Here is an 18958-nt window from a genome sequence, read left to right as displayed (position 1 = left end):
ATGTGGGGCAGATGGGGGGGGCTCAGGGGTAGGAGTGGATGGGGGACACCCTGGGGGCATAGAGGGGCGGATTGGGGGAGATAGGAGAAGGAGTGGATGGGGGGAGCCATGGGGTAACCTATGGGATGCACTGGGTGGAGGGAAGGGGACTGGGGCAGACTGGAGGGGACTGGGGTAGATGGGGTGATGCTGAGGCTAATGGGGGGGCTCAGGGATAGGAGTGGATGGGGGACACCCTGGGGGCATAAAGGGGCGGATTGGGGGAGATAGGAGAAGGAGTGGATGGGGGGAACATGGGGTGGATGGGATGCACTGGGTGGAGGGAAGGGGACTGGGGCAGACTGGAGCGGGCTGGGGTAGATGGGGGGTTCCAGGGGTAGATGGGGTGGTGCTGAGGCAATGGGGGAACTCAGGGGCAGTTGTGGGGCTCAGGAGTAAGCATGGGAGAGCCTGGGGTACATAAAAGGGGGGGAACTAGGGTGTATTGGGGGAACCAGGGATAGATGGGATGCACTGGGGGAAAGAAAAGAGGGGATTAGGGCAGGATGGGGGGTCCAGAGGTAGACGGGGTGATGCTGAGGCAATGGGGGGATGCAGGAGGATCTGGGGGGCTCCACAGGCAGATGGGGGTGTCGGGGGCATCACCCCAGGGCAGATGGGGGAGAGGAACCCCCTGGGATGCATCTCTGTGATGAGACCCCCCCTGCCCTGCTCCATGGCCCCTCGGTCACCCCTGGGGTACCAGGGATCCCCTGGGACCCGCTGCCAGGCAGCGCCACAGCCCCTGCCTCGGTTTCCCCTTCCAGAACCAGAGGGAAAGCAATGGGGTCAGAGCGCGGGGCAGTGACTTCCACGGGGTGACCCTGGGGTGATCGTGGCCTTCAGCCACCCCGATGGGTCCAGGAGGCCGTAGCTGTGGGTGAGCTGGGAGCAGGCGGGATGGGATGGGATGGGATGGAGCCACTTGTCACCATGGAACTGCTCCTGATGGCGTTCATGCACTCGTTGTGAAAGCCTAAAACTGCCCTGGGGTTGTCATAAAACCCCTCATATGAATGGGAAACATACAGGGCCCGGTTAGGGGGGCACCAGCCGAATGCCCTGTGAGGGTGCTGAGGAGCTCCAGAGAAGCTGTGGCTGCCCCATCCCTGGCAGTGCTCAAGGCCAGGTTGGACACAGGGGCTTGGAGCAAGCTGCTCCAGTGGAAGGGGTCCCTGCCATGGCAGGGGTTGGAGCTGGAGGAGCTTTAAGGTCCCTTCCAACCCAACCCAGGCTGGGGTTGGATGAGATTCAGCTAAAACCGGAGCTTTGGGATGGGGAGCACCCGGACACTTCCCACACGAGCATCCTCCTGCTCCCTGCTTGCTGGGAAACTGGGAGCAGCCTCCCCTTTGGGGGGCTCTGCCTCGGGGGTCCCACCTGAGCCGTTTCTCTCCATTTTAATTACGCTGTAATTAGCAGGAGCCAAATTAACAATCATTGAATGCCAAAGCGCATCAATAGCATCAGCGGGAAGCGGGGGAGAGGCTTTGGGGGTGCAGAAAGGCAGCGGGGCGGGGGGGGGAGCGGGTCCTGAGGGTCCCCGTTGCTGCTGCTGCTGCCGTTGCCGGGGCTGCACCGCCCCGCCGTGGCCGCGGCCACCGCTGCAGGGTCCGGATGGAGCCCGCAGGATGGAGGCCGGAGCCCTGCGGGTCCCCACCGAGGGGGCGGGGGGGGGCCTGGACACGAGAATCGGGGTTCAGGGGGGGTGCTGCTGGCACCGGGTCGGTTCCACCCCATGCTGGGAAAGGGGGATCCGGTTCTGCGAGGGCAGGGTGAGTGCGATGGGTCTCGGAGGAGGTGATGGATCCGGGGTGGCAGGAGGGACCCCGGCTGATGGGAAGGACCTTCCAAGCCAGGGGAAAGGGCTCAAAGCCCAGCTCAGCTCCTCTCTACAGCGAATAATGGGTGAGGAAGGCGAGGACCCACTGCTGGAGGCTGCTTTCTCCCCACATCCCGAGTCCTGGGCAATGGCACAGGGATGAAACAGAGCTGGGGCTATGCTGAGACAGGGAATGAGGGCACAAAGACACAGTGCAGGCAGCCCCAGGCCCAACATCGCTCCTGGGCACAGAGCAAAGTCCTCAGGAACACGAGCTCGGTGCTTGCTTTGCTTTCCTCACACCTCCCATGACCAAGGAACCATCACTGGGTGCTGCTGGGGCATCCCCTCCATGCCTGCTGGGAGCAGCTCCCTGCTCCCCACACCCTGAAGGTGAAGAAGAGGATGAGGAAGGAACAACTCCACAGGGCCCTGACCCACCTGCAGCCAGAGCAGCAACTCAGAGCACACCTCAGATGAGAGGCAGCAGAGGATCCTTTCCCTACCCTGCTCTGCGCTGCACTCAACGCAGCCAAGAGCCCGTTGCTCATCTCCAGCTTAGAGGATGGAGGCTGCGGGTGCTACAAGTCCATACAGGCCCTGAGGAGAGACTTGCTCAAAGCAAGGGGGATGCAAACTGCCAAAACAGGGTCATGGAATGGGTTGAAGGGAGCTTGGAGCTCATCCGGTTCCAACCATGGGGCAGGGACCCCTTCCACTGGAGCAGCTTGCTCCAAGCCCCTGTGTCCAACCTGGCCTTGAGCACTGCCAGGGATGGGGCAGCCACAGCTTCTCTGGGCACCCTGTGCCTCAGCACCCTCACAGGGAAGAGCAGAGTGCAGAATCCCAGAGGCTCAGGGAGGAGGAATGGCCACGGGGTCACTGTGCTCTTCATTCCCATCACGCACCCATTGCTCCTCAAACGGGGCTCAGACACAGGGATGCGGATGCTGGAGGCGTCGGAAGCAACCACGGAGCCAGATTCCAAAGTTCTGTATTTTTCAAAATAAAGATCACACGTTGTTTAGAGACAATCTACACAAGAGTTACAAAAAATAGGCGCCCAGGCATAAGCATACACAGGTTTGTTAATTATACACATATGGTTACAAGTGTGCTTGCAAAAAAGTTTCATTGGAAATATACACAAGGCTCTGTAAATGTACACCGTGTAGTGTTACAAGTCTATATTCAAACAAGGAAAATTGACAGTATGTTACATTCACTTACAAGTAGACAAAATGCAAAATACAGTTCATCTTCTGTACAAAAAGGGGAGGTGATTCACACTTTACAAGGTGAAAAGGGGCTCTGATTGTAAGGAAAAAAACAGGGGGAGCCGGAACTTCTGCACTTCTTGTTTCTTACTGTCACAAAAAGAAGCAAAAACCATTACTTTGTAAGAGTCAAAAAAACCACTATTTGGAACTGAATGGGGGGGGGTGTAGAACATTTAGAAAGGGTCGCTACCGTCCAACGAGGTGACAAAGAAAACCAAGCATCTCTTGTTACTCTTTTTGCTTGTCCACATGAACTAGGCTGTATAAAGAGAACATTTCCTTCCAAAGAAAAAGAAAATTTACTTCTGGTTGAAATTACAATTTACAATATACAACACTATATGCTACGACCATAAAAGGTGTGAATATACACTGAAATGCACAGGTTTGGCTAATTCTCTTTTTGTTTTCTTGTTTTCTTACCAAAAAACGGGTTCGATGTCGAGTCAAACTTCTCCACATTTACATTACAGAGGTTTACAAATGTACAATTGTACAGTCAGAAGTATGTTCCACTACTAGGGTACATTATAGATACAGATCAGACATCAAAACAAGAAAATACTACAAATTTTTATATATGTAAAGTCTACACCAAGTATACACTATATATTTATAGAAGCAAGACCAAAGCTGAGTTGGATTTTGTTTTCCTCATGCTATGTAATCAAATGGTGTCTCTCACCGTTAACAGGACGAGGTACACCCGCCCTTGCATTAAAACCTGGTGGGGCGCGCATCGCCTTGTCCCCCCAGCCACCAGCTAAACTCCCCTCCTTCAGCGTGTTCTACTCCACAAAAGAAGAGGAAAAACCAACCAAAAATAACAACAACCAAAGGAAAAAAAAAAAAAAAAGCAATTAAAAAGTTTCAAAAACTTCATTCTTTGTTTAAAACTGCAGCGAGTTGATTTCTTTCCACACTTTTATTAACAGCGTCCAAGGCGCTCTTGGACTAAGATTCAGCCTTTTCTGTGTCGGCTCAAGTTGGGACTAAAAAGAGAAGGAAACCAACCCAAGAGGGATGTGCACAAAGCTCCCTCTAGGGAGGGTCAATTAAAACCTGGGTGTTTTGTTTTTTCTCTTTGTTTTTCTTCAAACCAACCACCCTGAAAGTTTCCACAATTGGAATATAGATACAACAGTGAACAAAAACGTGGCCTTTCCATGTACATTGGATCCCTATGTACAAGTATTCTATACACTGGTAAAACAGCAGGGCAATTAGTTAATTAAAAAAAATAATTAGTACATGTTATGCATAATAAAATTAAAGAAATTTACAAAGGCTTTTCATGTTTTTTTTTGTGTGTTTTTTTTTTTTCTTCTCGTTTTTTTTTTTGTTTGTAGCAACCATTTTAAACCTTTTCTGCCTGTGGACTGGAATCGCAGCGGTTGCTGGTTGGCGGGGCCCAGGGTGCTGCTCCCCGACGCACCACCTCAGATGATGCCATTTGGGGGACCACAAATAGGCCCCAGGTCCACCCCGTTCTTCATGTAGTATTTCTCCAGCTTGGCCAGGATGTGTTTGCCATAGGTGTACTTGCGCAGGGTGGCGATGTGAGGCCGGATCTGGGAGGTAAAAGAAGAGAGAGTGAAGCTTAAAGGACCTGAATTATGGGCATGGCAATCCTGGGTGAGCTCCGGGTGCTGCCTGGTCAGGAGACCAACAGACCACAGTGCCTGCAATACTAACGTGCTGTTTGCTGCAATCACGTTAATTAGAGCCATGGAATCCCAGCCTGGTTTGTGTTGGAAGGGACCTTAAAGCTCCTCCAGCTCCAACCCCTGCCACGGGCAGGGACCCCTTCCACTGGAGCAGCTTGCTCCAAGCCCCTGTGTCCAACCTGGCCTTGAGCACTGCCAGGGATGGGGCAGCCACAGCTTCTCTGGGCACCCTGTGCCAGCGCCTCAGCACCCTCACAGGGAAGAGCTTCTGCCTAAGAGCTCAGCTCAGTCTCCCCTCGGGCAGGTTAAAACCATTCCCCTTGGCCTGTCCCTACATTCCTTGTCCCAAGCCCCTCTCCAGGTTTCCTGCAGCCCCTTTAGGCACTGGTGCTGCTGTAAGCTCTCCCTTTATCACGCTGCTGACGATCTCCTGGACAGTTCCAGAGGAACGAGACATCAGAGCAATTCATTTTCCTCACTAGATGAGAAATACCACACACCACCAGCTTGCTCCCTCAGGAATCCATGTACAGTGGAGTTTTCACTCTGCCCTGTGCCTGCTCTGCTTCACAGCTGCAGATGGGATGATGAGGAAACAGCCGGAACAGGATGCGCTCCTCAAGCAGCACAGCGCCATTACCTGCCTAAGCCAGGACCAAACAGAACACTCCCATGGGTAATCCCCCCCAACTTCAGCCTACTTCACTGACTCAGCTTCTAGCTGTTTAAATTCCTATTTCACTCTAAGGATCCACCTTGTAACAGTCAGAAATGGATGCTCCAGCCACTGCCACATCCCATTTCCAAGGTCTGACTGCTGCTCTGAGGTTAGGGAGCGGAAAGGTCCCCAGGTAAAATCCTTCCTTCTTTGTTCCTCTTCATTTCTAAGACTTTTTTTAACTGACAGAACTGTTAAAATGACTTTTAAGCTTTAAGAGATGTCTTTAACACCACCACAAACTCCTGCTTTGTGCCAACAGCCGTTTTCACAACCCAAAAGCAACAGCCGATGCGGGTTGGAACCGGACGAGCTTTAAGGCCCTTTCCAACCCAACCCAGGCTGGGATTCCATGGTACACTCACTTTTCCCAGGCTTCCATTCAGCTCGTGGCTGAGCTCCTTCATTTGCACTCAGTCCTGTTTAGCTGTCATCCCACTTCTATTTCTGACAGCCACACTGATAATCTGATTGGCATTTTATTCAAAAGACTTTGCTTGACAGGGAAGAACATGTCAGTAAAGATCATCTCTATGTTACTCTAATATACACACCTCTATATATAGATCAGCAAAGCCACAGGTCATTCTCGCCATGTATTTTCATTACCTTTATAATTTCTTTTGGACTAATGCAGATTTGGGTTTCAAAGAACGACTCTGAATGACTCCTAAAGTGAAGAATTAACCCCCCTGAAGATTGTTTTCGCTGCAAGTGTGGTGTTTATCCACTGATTAACTGCCTTGTGTAGGGAAAAATCAGCTCCCTCATGCCGATAATACCCACTTCTCTATACGGAAATCACTTGGTCTGTTTTCCTCAAGGATTCTTAAACACACTTGATTTCATCGGGATGCAAATACCTGACACCTCTCACAGTTGTTCCTTTGATAAATACATAAATGTGGGTTTCCCCAGCCAGTGTTAGTATTTCATTTCTAACAAGAGGTCTGGCTGTAGCTGCTATTCTGTACAGAGTAACACACCCAAACACATGTGACTGCAGAAAACCAGCTCAGCTCCACCACACATCCAAAAGCCTGGGTTCTCCCATTCATTGCAAGCACAAAGACCCACAAATGTGACCCTTAAAAGCAGGAAAATGAAGCTATCACCTGATTTCTAGCACTTCTTGCCCCTGGGGCAGCAGGAGAACAGCCCTGGGAGGCAGGACCAGCAGCAATGCCTGTTTCAGTCCAAAATGTCTTCTTTTTTGACAAATATGAAGCCCTGAAACTGTTATGTTTCAAACCCTGTAGCACGAAGCTAAACTGTGGATGTGCTTAAGGTCAGGCTGGACACGGGGGCTTGGAGCAAGCTGCTCTAGTGGAAGGTGTCCCTGCCCGTGGCGGGGGTTGGAACTGGACCAGTCTGGGATTCTATGAAGTCTGTCATCAGAACCATATTCAAACCTGAGCAATAAGGATTTGATCAGGAGCTGCAAGCACAGCAGCAGCACATCAGTGCAGTGTCACAGCTACCCAACCACCCTAACAGGGCTGGAGGGCAAGGACACAAAGGGAGAAGGTTTGTGCCATGGGTGTGCACAGGTCTGGCTCAGCTGCACCGAGCTGCTCTCATCCATGAACACTGTCCTCAGTGAGGACGAGCGTGTTGCCATCACCAGACCTTTGGAGGCCCCTCGCCAGGCTCCAACAGTGCTGCTGCAGAGAATACTGATGGTTTTTAGCAGCATTTGCTAGTGTAGAAGTAGGTTACTAGGTCAGCAGAGATTGCTAGAAGCAACCAGCTTGTTTTAAGTCCAAATGGCATCTCATTATTTCACATTTTCATCTTCCAGCTCCTACCCGAAGTATATAGATCATACATACCCAGCTTTGAAACCACTGTCGTTAGGAAATGCTAATGGCAAAAGCAATCCTGAGGAGCCCTCTACATCCTTCTCCATCGATGGCAGGGGCTTACCTTGTGCATGACAATCTTCCGCTGAGCTGGCTCTGCCACATCAATCATCTTCTGCACCACGTAGTTGGCGTACTGATCTTTCATCATGGTGTATAAGGCACTGTGAGGGCCGTCGTTCATAGTGCACACCTCATCGATCAACATGGCACGCTCCGTGCGGGAGGCGTGAGTGACGCACTTCTCCACCACGTTGCTGTAACAACAGGAGAAGGACAATCTGTGGGCGTGCAATGTCTCCACTGGGCTTCCCCTCCAACCCCAAGGAGATCTCTTCCTAATAGCAAGGGCAGACCATTTGGTGCTCCTCGCTACAAGAGAGTGATGCTAGAGAGGGTCCAGAGATGGGCAACAGAGCTGGTGCAGGGCCTGGAGCACAAGTGTGACAGGGAATGGCTAAGGGACCTGGGGGGTTCAGTCTGGAGAAGGCTCAGGGGGACCTGATGGCTCCCTACAACTGCCTGACAGGAGGATGGAGCCAGGAGGGGCTGGGCTCTGCTCCCAAGGAACAAGGGATGGGACAAGAGGAAACGGCCTCAAGCTGCACCAGGGCAGGTTTAGATGGAGCTGAGGAACAATTCCTGCCCCAGAGGGTGCTCAGGCATTGGAACAGGCTGCCCAGGGCAGGGCTGGAGACACCATCCCTGCAAGTGTTCACACAGCGTGGAGATGGCGCCTCAGTGCCATGGGTTAGGGGTGGCCTTGGCAGTGCTGGGGAATGGTTGGACTGGATGAGCTTAAAGGGCTTTTCCAACCTGGCTGATTCTATGATTCTATGTGCTGGCACAGTAGCTCAGCAACACGGAATAGAAAAGCTTGGGATCCAAGTGGGAATTCAGATAAAGGACTGGTTCAGGTTTTATTTCACCCTAATTTGTACAACTCTGAGTGATGCTGTGTTTGAGATCAGCATCTGGTCTCAACACACCCATTAGAGAAGCGGGTGAGTTGTTCTTTGTTTGGTTTTCTCAGTGCTGGACCTCGACAGGAACAGAGTCCCAAGGTCAGAACAACAGGGAAATGCTTATTCAGGAACTTAAGATCTTAGCAAAAGCAGAGCACTCCCAAAATTCCTTAATATATTAGAAGACTGGCCTCTGCTCTCCAGGAAGCCAGGTTAAACAGGATACATGAAAGGGGATGAGGAGTTTTCTAGTCCTATCTTCCACATCCCTGGAATCACAAAATCACCAAGTGGTTTGCCTCAGCTAGTGCTCAGCTCAGGGGACACCTTACACTAGGTTAATGCTCCACGTGGAAAGAAGTTTAGGAATTAAAAGAGCAAGGCAAGTCAGGAAGAGAGGAATCTGAATAACAACATTAAGAGCGCTCTCTTCTAATTCTTAATGTTACACTTCCCTTGTGTCTGCAAGTATTAAAGCTCTGTTTCACTAATCATAAAAAGGGGGGAATGCTGAGCCTTTGAGGAGCTCAGTCTTCACGTTCCAAAGGCCAGAAACACACACAAAAGGAATTTACAAACATGGGAAGTACAACTTTGCCTTGACATCCACTAAGGTGGATTTTGCTTCTCCCCATGTGTAGCTCTGGAGTATCTGGACCAACAATCCCAGACTGCTGCAGCTTCCCTAAGAGGGCATCCATCACGCTGCATGTGTCTCCAAAGGGACTGCAAGACTTGACAAGTAAAAAGCCCAGCTTCTCCCATGAAAAGTGAGATGAAAAGAGGATTGTGGCTACATGGACTTCCCGAATTCCCATGTGGCTTGACCCAGCATCCCAGGAGCAGTGAAATGCTCTGATGGCATGTTACTAACCAAGGGATAGTGACCACTTCAAAACCACCAAACCAAAATTAAGCCAACACACAGCAAAAGTCATGGTCACATTCCGGGACTGGATTAGAGCTGCTCCTCCACGTCTCCATCCTCCTTCATGACCAGAAACACTTACCTCACCAGTCACTCATTCCACTTTATAAGCAGTTATAAATAGCATTCTGTTGTTAAGCAAAAAGCTCTTTTCACCTCCTCTCACCTCCCTGCACCCCACCCCTAACTCTTGGGCACCTCCAGCATGTGTCCATGCTCCCACAGGGCGTGGAGACTTTAAGGAACAAATTCATACCTAGCAAATTTATGTTGACTCAACACCAGCACGTTGCCTCTAATTTCTGCTACAATCTTGCTCTTATCCTCGGGCCGACCATGTTCTAGTACATGCTGGATAACATAGTTCCCATACTGATCCTGTTTGAGAGACAGCAGAAGTGTGTGACAAAACGTGGACAGGAACCATTAATATCAAACTAGTTCCCACTGTGCATTAAGACTTACAAGTTTGAACTAAACACTACTTAAAGTATCTACTGTACAGATCATGTCAATACTTTCTACTTCTACAGCAATGTGCATGCTAGAGCTTCAGCAGGGGGTAAAATGCTACATCTGTGTACAAATTACAGCATGAAATGTCAATACTCTGCTTATTGCAAGTTTCTTTGCTTTCTCCAGGCTCAGACACACCAAATCATGTGTCCTTGGAGGGCTGTGCCATGGTTCCAGCTAGGGGGGACTGTTCCCATGCACGTTCACATTGTGTGTGTGTGTGTTCAGGTCACAAAGTGTTTTCTCCCAGTTGACAGTACCAGAGGCATGACCTGATGCTTCCCCTCCATGCCCAACCTCTTCCCATTTTGCATCTGCTAAATACCCAGGTTGCATATGGGATGGGCTCATTTGCTGTTATATCCACTGTGCCCCAATACCCAGATCTGTGCAAAACAAGTCCTCAGGAAGAGCAAAGACAACCAGGAAGGGGGTCTGCATAAAACCAACATACTTTAAGTGCATACTTGGCACTTTCTACTCTTACTCCTCTTCGATCTTACCTGCATGGTAATGCCTGGAGTGAAGCATTAGGACATGCACCCACTCAATACTTAAGCTCCTTTTCAATAAAGGAAGTAACTACAACTTTGATACCTGATGGATATTTGCACATAGCCAAAACAACAATGATGCTCTTCCTTCCCATTCCTCCTCAGGGACCGCATCCCTGTGTTCCCACCAGTGTGTCCAGCACCAGTCCCAAAACAGGATGCCAGAAAGCTTTCCTAATACAAAGCAGTACCTGAGAAACACCTCACAGCACCTGCATTCCCCTTTCCCACACTGACCTGAACGAGCTGCTCGGTGTGTTGGTGAAGTTCCTCCAGGATGGGAAGGGTCTGCTCAGGAAGACAGTGCTCAAGGATCCTCTGGATCACACGGCAGCCATATGGATGTGTCGACAAGGCAAAAACCTGCGTTCAACAAGGACAGGCAAGCACAGGCAGCAAGACTGCTGTTAGTCTTTGGGAATCCTAGAAACCTTTTGGAATTAAGTGAACACATGGCAGGTTTTCCCGGGAATGGGAGGTAATGCCAGTTTACAGCTCTGGATTGCATGAACTGGAAGCATCTAAGCCCCACTGCCACAGGGGTACCCGGTGATCACATCCCTACCTGTGCTGCAGCTTGCCCTTTCATCGAAGAGGGAAACAAGTGCTAAAGCCTCTTTATTAATACAAAGAACACCAGGATAACCAGGCCTTATTAAACACTGCTTCAGAAGAATAAACCCAGCACACTTTGCCAAAGACATATCTGAAGCCATGTAAGAAATGGTCTGAACCAGACAAGTTAAAGATGCTCAGCAAAGGATTTCTCTCAACTCTGTGGATTTGTTTAAAAGCTGTGCTTAGAGAAGAGACAACAAAGAACCTTCGTTCTCATTTCTAACGGATTACCAAAGCTGTTGCTAAGAACATGACACATTTTATTACTGCTGCACAAAGTCCCATTTGGCTGCTTAAAATGACCGAAAGCAGCAAATCCAAGCACTGAAGTTAAATTGACATTCTACACATTTTTAATAACTATTGAGTAAACTGTGCAAGAAAACAGGATTTGAAGTGCAATTAAACTGCAGGAAGAGTCTTGAGGTGATGGCTTTAACCTCCCATATGCAAGTTCAGATGAAACTGGAACAACAGGTCAAGGAAGCACCAATGCCATCAGCCAAGCTCACAGAGGTATTTTGGCTTTACCCAGTTCCCTAGTGGAAGGTGCAAAGCTAAACTCTTAACCAGCAAATCTGCTGAGCAAGTTTCCAGCTCGAGCCCTGCTTGTTCTGACACAGCCAAGCAAGTCCCCACTTTCCCTGCTGTTTCAGCAGCAGCCAAATGAATAAAGCTGGTTCCTGCTATAATAACCCCAGGCTACCCTCACATCCCAGTGGCAAAACCCTCAATACTTCAAAATGCCCCTCCAAAGCCAATTAAACTGAAGTTGGAAACACCCAAACCAGTGCTTTTGTAATGGAAGAGAAGCTGACTATGGGCAGAATAAATCCAGCTGCACAGCTAAGAGCCAGGACATCAATTCAGGAGAGGATACAAGAAAAAACAGGAAAATGAAGCGCAAGAAACTGCCCTTTCTAGATGCAATTCCTGTTTCTCCTCTCAGCACAGACCCTTGGGAAGCAGCAGCCCCATAAGGCATCCTCACAGCCAGGGATCATACTGGGAGACTGCTATACCCATCACTAAACCCTGCTCACCACCTTCACTATGAAGACAGATTAGCAAGAGATTTGCTTTCCCCTCCATCAGTCAGAAATACCTGATTTTCCAGGCAAACAGGGTTTTGCAAGGATGCTTTCCTGTGATATACCTGCACAAAAATGGTAACAGAGACACGACCAAGAGATTTCAGGTTCCCTAATGCTGCTGCATTAACCTTGCGAGTGATACCTCCTGAAATGCATAATGGTTGAACAAGCTACAGCCACTCTCACACTATTCAAAGCAACACATAAGGATACAAAGATGAGAGGTCAAGGCCTTACCTGTCCCTTAAAGGCGTCGATGATGAACTGCAGGGACTGAGGCTGCACACACTCAATACACTTCTGCACCACGTGATTACCGTTCTGGTCCTTCACACACTTGAGGACGTGGCCATCCAACTCCCGAACCATCTCGTTCTATTGGGGAGAGAAAGACAAACAGAAAGCACCAGCAGGGCTCACGGCTGAGAAATGCAAAGTTTGCACTGCTGAATGGGGCCATGAATATGAACGGGATGAAGGATGCACCATGGATTTCCAACTGGAAGCTCTCCAGGTGTTGAGGTGAAGCTCGATGTGCTCCAGAAACACCAAGACTACGATGAATGGAAGATAAAGCCCTTCTTTCATTAAACATGGGTGTCCTCTTACGAGCATCCAGATCTCGTGATCCACAATGATACTGCTCATCCCCCATTCCCTCCTCTGCTCCCTCCAGGAGAAAGAACTCTCAAATGCCCAAACTTCATGAACTAATTTGTGCTTCAGCTTCATGTGTGATTACAATAGGGTAAGAACTTGCTAGTATTTTACACAGCGAGTTAGTGCTGCGAGTTGATGAAGGAATGAGCAGGTGAAGTTTAGCTGTGACCAATGGACCACACGTGCAGGCCAAAACCTTCACCATCAGAAAACAGAGAATGACAGCTTTGGGTACTCCAAAAGCAGCTGAGTTCAGGTTTGCAGCTGGCACAAACCCAGGAGCAGAGAGGCCTCAAAACCACCATTCTGGAGGAAGCCAATGGCAAACCCTGGCCACCACCCTGCTGCAGCAGCAGCAGCAGCTTTGCTCCAGCTCAGCCTACAGGGAATGAGCGTTCCTGAAGCCTCGTTCAGTTTTCAATGTAATAACCTACATTGAGATTCCTGCATCATGATTCCCAACACCTTTATTAGCTGGCTTGCCCTGTGTGTTTCTCATAATTCATTTGCTCATAAAACCCTTGAGGAACTGCTTTATTAATGAGCTCTGAGTGGGACTCTGGCTATCACCACATCTCTGTAACACCAGGCCAGGCTCGAAAGGAACTCCTGTATGAGCAGGAATTACTCACTGCAGGAAAGCAGAGTATTGACCCACATATCAAAGCAGTGATATCTCAGCGTATATTAAAGGCAAAACCCTGGCACTGCTTCCATCAAGGGATTTAAAAATATCCTTTAATTCACCATCATTCTCAGTTTCCCCTACATGCATAATCTGATTTCAGGGAATTAACAGACAACCAACGCCACTGTCAGTTAAGTGGAACAAGGAGATGACAACGAGACCCAAGAATGGTGTCACGTACTTCTCATGCACGGGGAACAGGACAACCATGCCATAAACCAAACCAAAAGAACACCAGCCACAAGAGGAAACAGGAGGTCACAGGTCAGGTACCAAAGGGCAAGGAACGTTAAACATCAAGAAGAAAGTTAAAATTGAGACTTACAATTACCTGCTGGTCTGGGGGAATAAACTCCAGGGCCTTCTGGATCACCCTACAGCCGTACATCTGCAGAGCCAGGGACAGAACATGCCCACGGATACGTTCTGCCAAAGCCAACTTCTGTTCCAGGCTTCCAAACTGGGGAGATGAAAACCAATCACTATAAGCACAGAACTTGGAGAAGAGAAGGCTCCTGAAGGGTAGACCTTAGAGGAGCTCCAGTACCTAAAGGGGTTGCAGGAAACCTGGAGAGGGGCTTGGGACAAGGGCCTGTAGGGACAGGCCAAGGGGAATGGCTTGAACCTGCCCAAGGGGAGACTGAGCTGAGCTCTTAGGCAGAAGCTCTTCCCTGTGAGGGTGCTGAGGCGCTGGCACAGGGTGCCCAGAGAAGCTGTGGCTGCCCCATCCCTGGCAGTGCTCAAGGCCAGGTTGGACACAGGGGCTTGGAGCAAGCTGCTCCAGTGGAAGGGGTCCCTGCCTGTGGCAGGGGCTGGAACTGGATGAGCTTTAAGGTCCCTTCAACCCAAACCTGAGTGTATGAAAACCCTCAAGTGGCCAAGTGTCACAGCAGCCCTCCCCTGCTGTCACACTGCAGTGATAAACTAGAAACACTGTGCCTATGGAAGAGAAGGAAAGCACCCATGACACCTCAACGGATGTAAAGAGGCACAAGCCAAGGGTCTGTTCTTTGTCTGTCAGACATGCCCAACATGTGAAACTAACTCAAGTCACAGGTGCTGGAGCCACTGGGGTGAGATGTGCCAGCTCTCTAACCCTTGACAAGGTCAGTATAAAACTACTGGACAGAAGAACCACAATGGCATGGTGGGGAAGGAACAGCCCCGTTTGAAGGAGAGATGTGTGTCTGCCCAGCCTCCTGGTGTGACACCATCATGATTCGCTCCACTGGATTCTGTTCACTGGGAAAGTTTCTCTTTTGCTCCTAAACACGAGTACTGACAGCTCAGCACAGCACCCATGAATGCTTTGTTGGACCTACACCTCCTGGGTATGTGGCTATTTATTCCTACACCTCCTGCATCTCCGAGCAAAGTGTTCCTTTTCACATGAATCTCCCACATCTCCCAATCTTCCCTCAACAGGAACGATGCAACAGCCCAGGGGGAGGAGATGACAGCAGTGCTGACAGATACCCACTGGTTTAGCCAAAAATCAGGGTTTCTATGAGCTCATCCAATACGTCGGGACAACATGGGGCAGAGTAACACTTGCAGGGGAACATGGACTTACTTCAAAGAACTTCTGGATGACGTAATTCCCAAACACATCGACCATCAACTGATAGGCTGCCTGGAGGATCTCATTGAACACGAGCTGACGTTCTGCTGGGGTTGCACGCTCCAGTTTCAGCTGAATAAACCTGGAAAACAGGGCTGGCGTGATGCTGCTGGCACATACACCCTCTACACAGCTGTTAATCCAAACCCTTCCAAGAGCCTCATGCACTAAGCTCCTGCAAAGCAAATCTTAGACGCAGTCACCTTATCCAGTAATCTGAGATCTGAGCGTGGTGGCAGCCATGAGGTCCATGGCCACACATCATTGGTACCCCAAAAACCTCCTCATTCCAAGCAAAGCGGATCTCAACAGAGTAGTGCATCAAAGTCTTGTGTCCAGAAAGCTCTTTCCAATGAGTTAAGCTACACCAGTGGGCCTAGCTAGCAAGCTGCAAAGCAAGCAAGCTCCTCATTAGAGGAGGAACTCCTACTATCCCCACTGGTACCCAGGCAGCCTTTAAAAAGAAGGCTCAGAGTGTTCCACCACTTGGCTCTTCACACCTCCTTTTCCCTGTTCTGCCTCATTCCTTCAGGATGGGATGCAAACTGCAAACGATGCTGACTCAAAGAGCAGCTTTCCCAAAAGCCTCCCCCTCAGCACGAGGTTTTTAAGCCCACCTGGATCCGTGCTGATCTTGGGAGAACTCCATGATGTGCCCAGCGATCTCCCTCAGCTGTAAGTTGGGGTAGCGGTTATTGCGGAAGTCCTCAAGGAGCCTGCTCCGGCCGGAGGGCATCACATCCGACATCCCATAGCGCAGGCGGGAGGAAGGGAAGAGCGTGCTGCTGGGGCTGAAGAGGCTGGAGGCACTGCTGGCGCTGCGGTACTTGGCTTCAGCTCCAGGGGCAGCTGAGATGTAGCGGCCGCTGCCGTTTGTGAGCCCTCCTGCAAGGAAAACGCATCAGCTGGATGAGGACGTGGTCCAGCACCAATCCACAGTGTTCAGTTAGGAACAGCAACAGGTTTCAGTGAGGAACAGGCTGGAAGAGCCTCTGGTGTGTCAAAACTGTCTAAACCAGACAAATGTCAAGCCCAGCACTGGCAGCTTTTTGCTCACTTCTTGTTTCCAGTTCCCCTTTCCTCCATCCTCAGGTTTTTCCACACCTACCCTGCTGCTGTGTCAAGGACTGATTTCTCTTCATCAGGGACTGTAGTGATAGGACAAGGGGGAATGGGGTTAAACTGAAACAGGGGAAGTTCAGGTTGGATATAAGGAAGTTCTTCCCTGTGAGGGTGCTGAGGTGCTGGCACAGGTTGCCCAGAGAAGCTGTGGCTGCCCCATCCCTGGCAGTGCTCAAGGCCAGGTTGGACAGTGCTTTGGGTGAGATGGTCTAGTGTGAGGTGTCCCTGCTCACGCAGGGAGCTGGAACTGGATCATCTTAAGGTCCTTTCCAATCCAAACCAGTCTGTGATTCTATTGCAAGAAGCACACTGGGGATGGAAGTCAGGATCAAGATGAAATTAGGCAAGAAAAAGGCAGCAATAAGGCAATAAAACCCCAAATCATTATAAATACAGGCAAATAACAAGAAATTAAAAGCAATAAATAAATACTTTTTAAATCTGTGCTTTCACAAATGCCCTGAAGATATCCACCCCGTTAAAAATCCACCCTGTTACCCAACAGCAGGGATGGGGGAACATGCAATGATTCACTATGTAGTCAGTGCATTGTGTGCACTGATAGGAACCAGCTTAAACCCTGAAACACCACTTCCTTGCATATCAGCTTTCAGAATTCCAAGCTGTAGTGGAGGACTCTTCCCTTTCCTGCAGGGCTCGGGATCCCTCTGCTGGTCACAGACCACAAGGTGCCTCCAGCGAGTAGGAACGTTCTAGGTGGGACAAAGTCCTCCCAAGGAAACTGCTGTTATCCTATGGGAATCTGCCAGCTGAGAGGCCAACGGGAACAGAAAGGGCAAGGATGGGAAGCCCTGGCAAAAGAAGGGAGACCTTCAGGGCAAACAGTGGTGGGGATGTGTGAAAGGGAACAGACCTTCTCCTGCAGGTGCACACACAACTGTGCCTGAAATCAATACGACCTAAAGGAAGAGCTGAGTGAGCTGCATTCTGCAGCTCCAGCAGCGCCTGGAGGAAGCTCCCATGCAGGAAACACTACATGAGAATTGGGTATCTGATAACAGCCTAATTATGTTCTCCTGCCTCTGAGCCGGGCAAACATGTTCTGACTTCTATGGAGCTGGTGCCAAACCTGCCTTTTCTCAAGGAGAAGGAGACTTGAGAGCTCCTTGTTCACATCTCTGCCTTACCTATGGTGTGGCCATCATCTTCTCTATAGACCTGACTGAGCAAGAACTCCAGAAAGTGACCAAGTGATGTTCCTCACAAGGCTATGTGAAGGAACAGTAAATCACTGCACAGGTAAAAGGAAAACCATCAGAGAGAAGCCCAGCAATGGTGTACCTATGTTATCCATGGCATTCCAAGAGCTCAGAATTACTACTTGTTTTTGAAAGCCTGGAGCAAGTCAGAGTCACAGCAATGGAAAATGAGTTTCTGATCACCAGCAAAGAGCTGTCAAGAGGAAGGAGTTCAGCCCTCACACTGCTGTCACCCATGAATTATCTAGAGCTGAGAGGGAAAGCACAGTTTGTACAGAAAACGTCTCCATCAGAGGTTTTCCAAGAAAAACCTTCTGATCTTTTTGGAGATTCAAAGCAAACCACAAATGACTCCAGTTTTCTTCCCACGTCTCCCAGTGGAAATGCTGAACATCATCCTGGGAATGAAGAGACCACAACAGGGACAGGTTTCCCAAATCAAGCTCTTCTGAAACCCACCAGTCAAGCACCAAAGGCCAGAAACCTCAGAGCAGCTCATGATTGGAAGGCCCACAGTGACTTCTGGAGCACAACCCATCCAGGTCAATGGTAACTCCTCTCTCCTTCCAGTCTGTTCTCCAATAGATCTGACCCATCCCTGAGCCACTTTTGAAGATTCATTCTTCTATCTGCCTGCAGGGGTAACAAACTCTTTCTAGGGCCTGATTTGCAGTCTGGTTAGCCTTTAGCATTAATTTATTGTAGCTATTTAACTGTCAGCTTCAGGCCTGTACGGCTGCATAAATAAAGCTAAACCCCTTCCAATTCCATTAAAGCTCTGAACAAGGGAAGATGGTAAATCTAAACTTGATCTTAAAATCATATTTATTACTGCTCCATGCTAACCTTTAGCCAGCATTCAATTTATCACACAGGCATGTAATAAACATGATAAACAGCATTTTGCGAGTGCATGGAAAACTGTTCTAATAACCAAGTTTTGTTAAATCCAGGCAGATAAATGATAAAACCAGAGATTTTTGAGCAAGTATTGGTGCAGACAAAGGAATAACCTACCTTATTTGCTTACAATGCCTGGAAATGAACACTTGAGGAAGTTCAGGTGAGCACTGCTTTGTTCTTTAACATTTGCTTTATCTGTTTTATTACAGGTAAGAGCTCTGGGTCAACTAGAAGCTCTTCCAGAAGATGCAGCCTGCATACAGTAATGCATCTTACCAGAATTAAGGAAGTCTCTCCCATGCATTAATGTACTTTTTGATAAGGCCACACTGATGGCAGATTTTCAAACACAACCACACAAAATCCTGAGCCAAGAGCTCTGTGCTGTTCCAAATAAGATTGCACCTTGTGGTTAGAAAAAGCAGCTGCCTTCTAAGTTCATTCCTTATTGAAAACTTAATGGTTATTTTAAACCATCTGACAAGTTTATTATTCTGTATCAATTCTCTATTTTAATCCAGGGCAACACACAGTAAGTGCTGTTATCAAGATCTGTGCAAGAAAAAGTTTGTTATTCAAACACTTGGGAATGTTACCTGTAATTTAGGGATGAGCAAATGGAAAACTAATACAGAGGTGGGACCATGAAAACCTCATGAAGGCTGAAGATAGGCTGAGAGA

The 18958-nt window shown here is 49.1% G+C and overlaps 1 protein-coding gene across 7 annotated transcripts in view; it reads right to left on the bottom strand.

The window, feature by feature from the left end:
- Positions 1-2838: 2838 nt before the first annotated feature.
- The window catches only part of PUM1 (pumilio RNA binding family member 1), a 63459-nt gene continuing 47339 nt past the window's right edge, over positions 2839-18958 (bottom strand). For 4 of the 7 annotated variants that reach the window (XM_061360610.1, XM_061360614.1, XM_061360615.1 and 1 more), the window contains exons 15-22: positions 15650-15917; positions 14985-15114; positions 13737-13871; positions 12301-12438; positions 10589-10714; positions 9538-9659; positions 7453-7645; positions 2839-4712 (exon numbers count right to left, since the gene is read on the bottom strand). In XM_061360610.1, coding sequence (XP_061216594.1) covers positions 4581-4712; positions 7453-7645; positions 9538-9659; positions 10589-10714; positions 12301-12438; positions 13737-13871; positions 14985-15114; positions 15650-15917 — 1244 coding nt within the window. In that variant the 3' untranslated portion in view covers positions 2839-4580. The remainder of the gene's footprint in view (positions 4713-7452; positions 7646-9537; positions 9660-10588; positions 10715-12300; positions 12439-13736; positions 13872-14984; positions 15115-15649; positions 15918-18958) is intronic. The other 3 variants (XM_061360613.1, XM_061360616.1, XM_061360617.1) reach the window with 1 other exon arrangement.

Source organism: Neopsephotus bourkii, unplaced genomic scaffold (assembly GCF_033783945.1).
Source record: "Neopsephotus bourkii isolate Nb327-2 ecotype Australia unplaced genomic scaffold, CSIRO-AGI_Nbou_v1 NB_1036, whole genome shotgun sequence".
Taxonomy (NCBI): Eukaryota; Metazoa; Chordata; class Aves; order Psittaciformes; family Psittacidae; genus Neopsephotus; species Neopsephotus bourkii.
Note: the sequence above shows the minus strand (reverse complement) of the source record. Positions and strands in the feature narration are given on the sequence as shown.